This window comes from Brienomyrus brachyistius, chromosome 22 (assembly GCF_023856365.1).
Source record: "Brienomyrus brachyistius isolate T26 chromosome 22, BBRACH_0.4, whole genome shotgun sequence".
NCBI classification, from domain to species: Eukaryota; Metazoa; Chordata; class Actinopteri; order Osteoglossiformes; family Mormyridae; genus Brienomyrus; species Brienomyrus brachyistius.
The window spans coordinates 1665001-1673794 of NC_064554.1; the positions used below are offsets into that span (position 1 = coordinate 1665001).

Genomic DNA, 8794 nt, shown 5'->3' on the forward strand with positions numbered 1-8794 from the left:
CACGACCTCGCATTATCGGCCATGACCTCATCTTGGGTTTTAATGCAGACTCGCCAAAGCAGTCAGCCACTGTGGACAGTCTGGCGGCCGTCTCTCCAGCCCCCCCCTTCCTCCGCCCCCCCCCACCCTCGTACGGGACCCTCGTATTATTTTATGACTCAATGCCTGTGGCCACTTATTTTCTTTCTCTTTTTACAGGCCGCTGTACCTCCCTCTGAGTTCGATCCGCCTCACACTGAGCTCTCCCCGGCCACCGCTGGGGCTAAATGAGCCGATTCACGCCCAACACACTCTTCCCATGTGACTGAGTTCCCTTGAAACCATGACTGATCCCAAGAGACTGAGGATTGTAGCGGTTCATTTCCCCAGTGCCTGAGGTTGCGGCTGCTCCTCCTCAGCCTTAGTAATGCTGAGTAATGCGTTTTTGTTTCCCGGCCCGTTACTCTGACCTCTCCTTTCATGGCGCTATCCTGGTGTCATCACCCACAGGCAGATCCGACACCCATTTCCCATGACACCGTTCCAGGGCCAGCTCATCACATCCTCAGCTTCTCCATGTTCCCGACTTTCGCCTGACTGATGCCCCCCCCCCCGCCAACAGAACAGCCCTTCCCACTTCACAAACAAACACAAACACACAGTTCCCGCATGGTGCCATTAACGCCATGATTTAACACCCAGTCCTGATAACATGTATGATAACGAATTTGTGAGATTGCTTTCTGTAACCCGCCTTTGTAGTCGAGGGCAGGAGCCACTGCTGACCTGGATGTCCGCTCTGTGTGTGTAACGACATTACAATGGGTGCTAGGTCCAATGCATTACGGCACAGACAAATGCTTACCGTAACGCTTGGCTTGAGTTCTATCTAGGGTGCCAACATAAATTCTCCTCCCCGTCCCCCCCACCATCAACAATGGGGTGTGATTGACACCCTAGTGGGGGGAGAGCTGGCAGGGGCCACGGGCATGAGCTCATGCCTGGCCGAATGCCAGCCCCGGTGAGGCTCACGTGGTGAACAAGCCCTCTGAAAGTATGCCGGCGTCTGGGCCATGATCCTCCACCTGGTCGGGGGCAGATGCTTGGTCCAAGGAGGACCAAGTGTGCAGTGAGAAACAGCCATCTTCCACCTGAGGCTCCACCCCCCTAATCGTACTGTTCAGCGAGGATGCTGGCAGTGCGACGAGGTCACTGCCCTTGAGCCACTCACAGCTGCAGTGTTTACATGCAAGCCAAAGATCCCACAACAATCACTCCATGAGAACTTAACATGTTTAGCATGGGCTTCCAAAAAGTTTCCCTTGTCCTCTGGGGTTAAGAGACACAAAGGACATTTTGTCTGTATGTATGGACATCCTGTGTCTCCCACATGAAAGCCAGATGGCTCTCTTTCCTGTCATTCAGCTGCTCCAAAAAACACGTGAAAACGCTTTTTTGAGACAATTGAGAAACTTGTGCGTGGTTGAGTAGAGACACAATGGGCCCGTTTGAGATGACCTTCACAAATGCTGGACCGCATTGTCCTTCTTTGGATAGCAGTGCGCTCCGGAACAGTTGGAAATCGCAGTGAAAGATCTCTTAGGAGTCACACATGCAATATGGAGCTCAGCTCCTCAAAGAAGGTCAGTGGGGAAAAGGAATGAAAGAGCAAAGTGGAATTTTGGCCTTAAATAGTTAAACAGTTGTGATAGCAGGACACAAGGCACATCTGCAATACATAGGAAACTGAGGGTTGGGGATGGTAGCAATTGCCAAATGGGCAGGAGGGGGTGTACCGTTCGGGGGGGCACCCCTCAGATGGATAATTGCCCATCTTGCCCACGCTAGGACTGATGTCACATACATGGTATTTAAGTCCATGACGTAGGAATATGTCTGCCCTCGAAGTCCATGCATATTTTCAGCGGTGAGGCACGGTGATATCATAGCTGTAATTGTTGCTTTATGTCTCCATAACATCCCCCCTGGTTGACGAACGTGTTCATGCTTTGCACCGACTTGCATGCAATTTAGACCAGGCACGCCACGGACGCCTTTGCCACGCTCACCTTCAGCTTGTGTCACCCTAGTGGACGGAAAGGCTAAGTGCAGTGAAAAGCTGTAAAAAGAGCAAAGTTCCAAGAAATGGACTTTTGAGGTAAGCCTCAGACCATAGAACTCTGTCCCTTGATTAGCCTCACCTCTCCGTGACCTGCTAACAAGACACCAAGGCATTGAACTTCATTGCATTTCTTGCACTATGTGCCACTTGTTGAGCAACAGGAGTTTACATGGGTATGCAAGCTGAGTTGCATCTCTGCAAATGTGCAACAGCCCATTTGGGGTCTGTGATCAGCATTATTCATACTGACTTTATAATTATATTTAAGGACCGCAGCTGTTTTGCTGTTTGTGTTGAATGTACTGCCTATGGCGCAGTGTTTTTAAACGTCCAATGCCTTATACGTCATTACTAAGAGCGCAGAAGAATACTGGCACTCATCCAACTCCAAAGAGACCATCTTCCTCGCAAAGTCATAATTTTTCTATTGCCTGGTTTTCCTGGATCCTGTCAAGACAGTGCAGGAAACCTGTGTGCTATTAAGTGAATTAACATTCTGAGGAAAGCCAAATTCTTGAGCAACTGGGATTTTGTCATTTAAGAATTGCTGTGTTGCTTCACATATTTCTCAAATTTCCAAGAGTCCGAGATGTGCCCACAAGATGCTGCGTGTGTTACGCCTGCGTTTCCCAAAAAATGCAGCAGCATTAATCTTAGCCATTTTTTTTCACCTCGAGAAAAAAGTAAAAAGGATTCCCTAAGCTTCGGGGCGAGAGGGCGAGGGGCACGCTGCTCAAAACCATTCATTCATTCAGCTGTTGTTGTACACTGTTTGCCTGTATGCTGGTATTCAAATGATTAAAATAAAAGAAGATGACGAAAATAAATTAAAAGATAAGCAACTTAAATTGTTTTCAAGAAACATGTCGTGTGGGTGGAATCGGAGACGTTTACAGTTCGCATGTATTTCAAGAGCTGGGAGTAATTTTCAGTCTTAAACAATGAACCCTTTCACTGAGTTACTCGCGACACGCCGCAGCATTTCTTTATACAAAAGCGACATCTAGTGGTAAAGAAGAGTTTCTGACTGTCAGTATCAGCTTCTTTCTAAGGAATGTTTCCACTTCCGTTCTCAAGAAGCATAAGTCATGTTTATGTCGACTTACCGTGAATACCGAGAATGTAGATCATGTACATAAAACGGGCACTGATTGAAAAAGAATCATATATTCGTTACTGAGCCACAAATACCGTTAATAACATATACAATCATGATATTAATCCGTACCATATATCTAAAAATATATCAGGGCTGCCAACTTCGGTATGTATGTATGTAAAGGTTTTATTACCTTGTAAAAAGTCTGTAGGGTTTGCAAATTATCCCAACGCTTTTGATGTCGCCAATTTAGGTTTATAATGGAATAATTTAGATTTGCCGGAGGATTTCTTGCGTGCGCGTGAGAGTCTGAAACGATGTCATGCCAGATACGCAAGAGTTGGCAACCCTGATATATATAAATCTAATTAAATATAAATGTAATGTTGTTTAAAATTTTAAACAAGTTAGATATCGACGATGCCATATCAATTAAAACTGCCTTGCGTTGTGAACCAATTGAGGTACACTAGATGATTGTCGAGTGCAATGATCTAAAGTCCATGTACAGTAGTAATAGCTCTCGTGCCGTGATGCGTGACCGTGACTTGGGAACACGGAGATGCAATCCGTTATCGTCACCTGTTTCTTGTGTCTCCATAAGTCGCCATGTCTTTGAAAAGCCTTACTGTTCCTGCTATCGGTCTGTTGCAGTTTATTAAACGTGGTGCCAAGCATGTTGGGAATCGTGGGCTTACGGTGGCTAGGATGGGTCATTCTGTCAGGTTTTACTATGGTAAACCTGCAGACTATGGCCTGGGTGCCTCCACTCCGGTTCGGACTGTGGACCTCCGAAGTGACACGATCACCAAGCCCGGAGCAGCAATGCGCAAAGCCATGGCCGAGGCAGAAGTTGGAGACGATGTGTTTGGAGAAGACCCGTCTGTAAACGGTTGGGGAAAGGTTACTGTTGTTATTACCAATGTATTTGTCAGAATATATCTTATTCTGTAAGAAATACTGTAACAAATTGTGCAAAATTATCCACACAGGTATTTGCATAAAAAAAACACTGACCGTTGCATTCACATCCTGCCCAATATATTCGATTAGTTAAGCAATAAGTTTAGTATTTGTTCAACTGAACTTCTGAGTTAGTCACACAATCTGGACGCTACTGTCGCTCTTGTGCGTTTTCCAACAGAACTGCAAAAGCAAGCATCAGAGATGTTTGGCATGGAGGCAGCCCTGTTCGTGCCCTCAGGGACCATGAGTAACCTTATTGCAGGTAGCGTAAATAAATACATTTTAGTGGGAAAGGCTTTTGATCAGCTGACGGACTACAGCGGGTTTTCGTCTGTTTCAGTCATGGTGCATTGCAAAGAAAGGGGAGACGAGATGATTGTGGGAGACCTGTCACACTTGCACGTCTATGAGCAGGGTGGGAGTGCACAGGTACGGACAGAGTAGTGCTGGCAAGAAAGCAAAAATTGAGTCTGGTAATTACAGAAGTATGACTGTTTTGTGATGATGGTGGCACTAGTCAGTAAATCGTTAATGTCCTTGGGCTGTATCTTTCTCACTTCCTTATCTGCTATGTGGTTGAATCTGGAACTCTGGAATTTCTCACAACATGAGAATTTTTTTAAGAAAAATGCCAAGTATTTAGGGCAGAAATTTTGGAGAGTGTGGTAATAAACAATATGATGTATTTTTGCTACAAAATCTTTAAGTAATCAAGAATGAAGTTACATGAAGTTAGAATTTCAGTTCTGCTTTTTACATACTGGGATAGTATGTGAGCCTCCACTGTGACACTATGCAGGTCGTCTACTTGCCCACCTGTTTGTCTCTAATTAGCTGGCTGGCGTTCACTCCACTATGGTAGCCAACCTGCCTGACGGCACCTTCGACTTGGCAGAGGTGGAGGCCAAGATCCGGCATGGCTACCCAGACGCTCACTACCCTCGCTCCCGTTTGGTGTGTGTGGAGAACACGCACAACATCCAGGGGGGCCGCGTGCTCCCTCTCACCTATCTCCAGGAGGTGAGGCCCCTTTGGTCTAGCATCAAACCTGTGTTCTTAATACACAGAAATGTGTGTAGCTGCACAGGCAGCCTGAGTGTTAAAGCACACAGAACAGCCATTGGGTTGTGGTGAGGGAGGAGAAAGGCTACAGATCATCTTGTTGATTAGCTAGAGGATTGTGGGTATTACTATCTAGTCATTTTATCCCACGAAGGTGAAGGCAGTGTCCCCTGCACATCTGATACTACGTTCCACTTGAAGTCGGAATTTCCACATTCCTAGTCAGTTCTATATGGAACACCCCCTGAAGTCGAAATTCAGACTGAGAAAGTTGGAGGAATCTACACAACCCCAACCTCAGAATTCAAGATGGTTGCACCCTTTATCGGCAGAAGTGAAATCTGTAGTTATATAGTTAATTAGCACTTATGTCTTATTTAGTTGTACATGCAGACTGTTCACCTATCTGTGGGCATGTTGCTGCAGTGCTTGTATGCACAAAATACTGCATCATGCATTGAACCTGGCTAGAATTGGTATTGGGGAATGGATTTTCGACTTTTGGTATTGGAACACAGTTAACTTGGGTGTGACGTCATTCTCAGCTATAACTGATGACCCTTAAGGTAAACTGAACGCAGCTTGGAACCCAAACAGTACAGTGCCTCTACTGCCCCCAGTGGCGGTTGGACAACATTATGTTTAGAATCATCCGTGGATCACAGAAACCTGTTTACGAATAGTTGTGCTTGCGCTGACCTTCCCGCACCCTTGTATGTGTGTGTGTGTCCACAGCTACGCTCACTGGCAGATCGCTATGATCTGAAAGTGCACATGGATGGCGCCCGGCTGTTGAACGCAGCGGTGGCGCTGGGCGTGGCCCCTTCTGTCATCCTGCAGCACTGCCACACCGTCAGCGTCTGCCTGTCCAAGGTGGGACCTGAACAAAGCCCCCCTCTCTCTCTTTCTCTCTCACACACACACATTCTCTCCAGAGCCAAGAAAGGAGCCTTCAAAAGGTGACCTGTCTCTCCCCTATCAGTCCACTTCCATTAGCACAACACATGGGTTGATTGCACTCTGCAAATCCCACATCAGTACATGGGGCATTTTGGATGTGCATGTATCCCGTCATCACTTAATAATTAGCAATATTCCCCACATCTGCACACCCTGGTGGCAGTGACACTCTGCATGATGCTCGTGGCATTCACCCCCCCCCCCCAGCATGCATTCGGTCGCGGGGTTGGATTTAATGCTTAGCTGGCGGATGGCGGCTCGTGGGCCACAGGGAGGTCCGAAGGTGACATTTAAAATCCATCCTTGTCGCTTTGCAGTAAGGGCAGCCATCTGAGTGCTTGGTGCTCTGGGGCTTTGTGGCGTGACTGGGAGGTCACTGTTAATCTCAGCCCCGTAGATGCAAGTGGGAGGCAGAGGGCTTTGGGCCTCTTTCAGACACCTCGCTCCGAAGTTACATCAGACATACATCTACATCTGAGCTAAAGGAATAAAAACGAATACAGGCAGTCCCTAGGTTATGAACAAGATCCGTCTGATCCGTCTTTAAGTTAAATTTATAGATAAGTTGGAAAGATATAACATCATAATAATTATTATACAATATGAGTGGGCTGACCGTGTCATTTGCAAACGCCATGTGTACCCAAAATTATGTACAGGTGGTCCCCAAGTAATGAACGAGATCGGTTCCCTCAGTTTCTCTTTAAGTCGAATTTCTATGTAAGTTGGAAAAATAATACTACAGTGCATAATAGTAATAATTCTAGAGTAATAATAAAAGTAACTACATACGGTTCTGTACTGTACCTCAAGTCGCCAAACTGCTGAAGCTGAAGCTGTGACACTCATGAGGTGTCACAGAATAGTGTGCACGTCCATTATTATGGACGGTTATATTTAATGTCAATTTTTAATATAACAGGCTTTATGGCAGTCTGTCTGTAAGTACGAGTTGTCCATAAGTCAGACGTTCTTAAACTGGGGACTGCCTGTATATCGCCATTTTGTCACCAGCATGCTTGGCGTATCTGTGGTCGGTCACGCAGACGCAGCAAACGGTGTGGCAGCACAGATTTTTGAGTCTGTAGCCGCCCAATCACTCTTTTTTGCTGCTGTGTGTGAGTGGATATATCCGTCCGTGTTTGTGTTTGTGTGGTGCAGGGCCTCGGGGCACCAGTGGGCACCGTACTGGCTGGCCCGGGGGACTTTGTGCGGAGGGCGGTGCGTGCCCGCAAAGCCCTGGGCGGGGGGATGCGTCAAGCAGGCATACTGGCCGCCGCGGGCAGGCTGGCCCTGACAGACTTGGTGGGCCGTTTGCACGAGGATCACCAGCGAACCAAGAGCTTTGCAGAAGGTAACGTGCCCCCTCCATCATCTGGGGGAGGATCCCGCACACACTATCCTGTCGGACTCCATTCGGCAGTCCTGGAGGCGGTGTGTTGCAATGAGTTATGGTACCAAGAGTCATTGACAGGAAATGAAATAGTACCAAAGCTCCACTGCCTATTATACCAGGATGGATAAAAAAACCTTATAGATCCATCATTTATGTGAGATGAGTTTTCAACTGCACCCCCCCCCCACTTCCAGCATTAATGCAGTGCAACCCACCCCTCTACCAAGTGGACATGGCTGCCGTGGAGACCAACATCCTGCGCTTCTACCTGCGTGCGCCGAGCCTGAGCCCGGCGGAGTTCTGCGAGCATGCGGCCACCGTGTGCGAAGATGAGGTCCGGGCGCTGGGCCAGGGCGTGCGGCTGCTCATGTTCCCGCATGTTGGGGGCTCCATCCGGGCCGTCTGGCATCTGGGCGTCACTGATGATGACACCCGGGCTGCCATCGCGAAGATGGGCTTCCTGGCTCGGCGGTACGGGTGGGCGGCCGATCGGATCCAGTGAGCCACAATGGGAAGGACCCGGCCAATCATAACATTACCCAGAGTGGACGCACTTAGCAGAATTATTCCACAAAATAAAGTGATTAGAGCTCTTTGGAGAGGATGCTGGGATGCTGTCTGACGGCTGCTGCGTCCTTAGTCACGCATTCATCTCTTCCAGTTAATCATTAAAATGAAAAACCAGCAACAAGGTTTATGTCAGATGGGCTGTACTTTGGTGTCTAGGGTGCCCTTCAACGTTTTAATCATTATCTTTTATGTAGCTGCAGAGCCCCAAACACTGCAATGTAAAACCCAGAGGTGGAGAAATTTGAATTGAATTGGGAATTTGAGTTGAATTGAGTGATCAATACAGCCCCTAGGAATTGAGTGTGATGTTGGAGGGGGGCGGGCACAATTTTATAATTTAAATACAATGATATGTTTATTGGTGGCATGAATTAAATATTGTGAGGGACACGTTCCCCGATTCCTACACCCTTGTCCATACTTTCAGTATCCTTTGGAAGCTTGGAAGAGAGGTGGATGTTGTTTCATAGCAGTTGGAGGATGGAGCAGGACCTGCATCACCTAGGTCCTTATGATGCCAGATCTGGAGACTGTCACTGTGTTGTCAGTTGCTGTGCTTCCATTGGTCTGAGATGATCCTTCCCCAAACTCCACCCTGGGTTGATACAAGCTATGCAGCTCCTCTTCCACTCTCTCTCTC

General features: G+C 47.5%; 1 protein-coding gene across 1 annotated transcript; it reads left to right on the forward strand.

Annotated features, from left to right (window-relative positions):
* The first annotated feature begins 3688 nt into the window (after positions 1-3688).
* Positions 3689-8560, forward strand: tha1 (threonine aldolase 1). Its single transcript, XM_048991208.1, has 7 exons — positions 3689-4092; positions 4345-4428; positions 4507-4595; positions 5001-5186; positions 5964-6101; positions 7350-7542; positions 7779-8560. The coding sequence occupies exons 1-7, from the start codon at positions 3810-3812 to the stop codon at positions 8084-8086; spliced, it is 1281 nt and encodes a 426-aa protein (XP_048847165.1). The 5' UTR covers positions 3689-3809; the 3' UTR covers positions 8087-8560.
* The last annotated feature ends 234 nt before the right edge of the window (positions 8561-8794 follow it).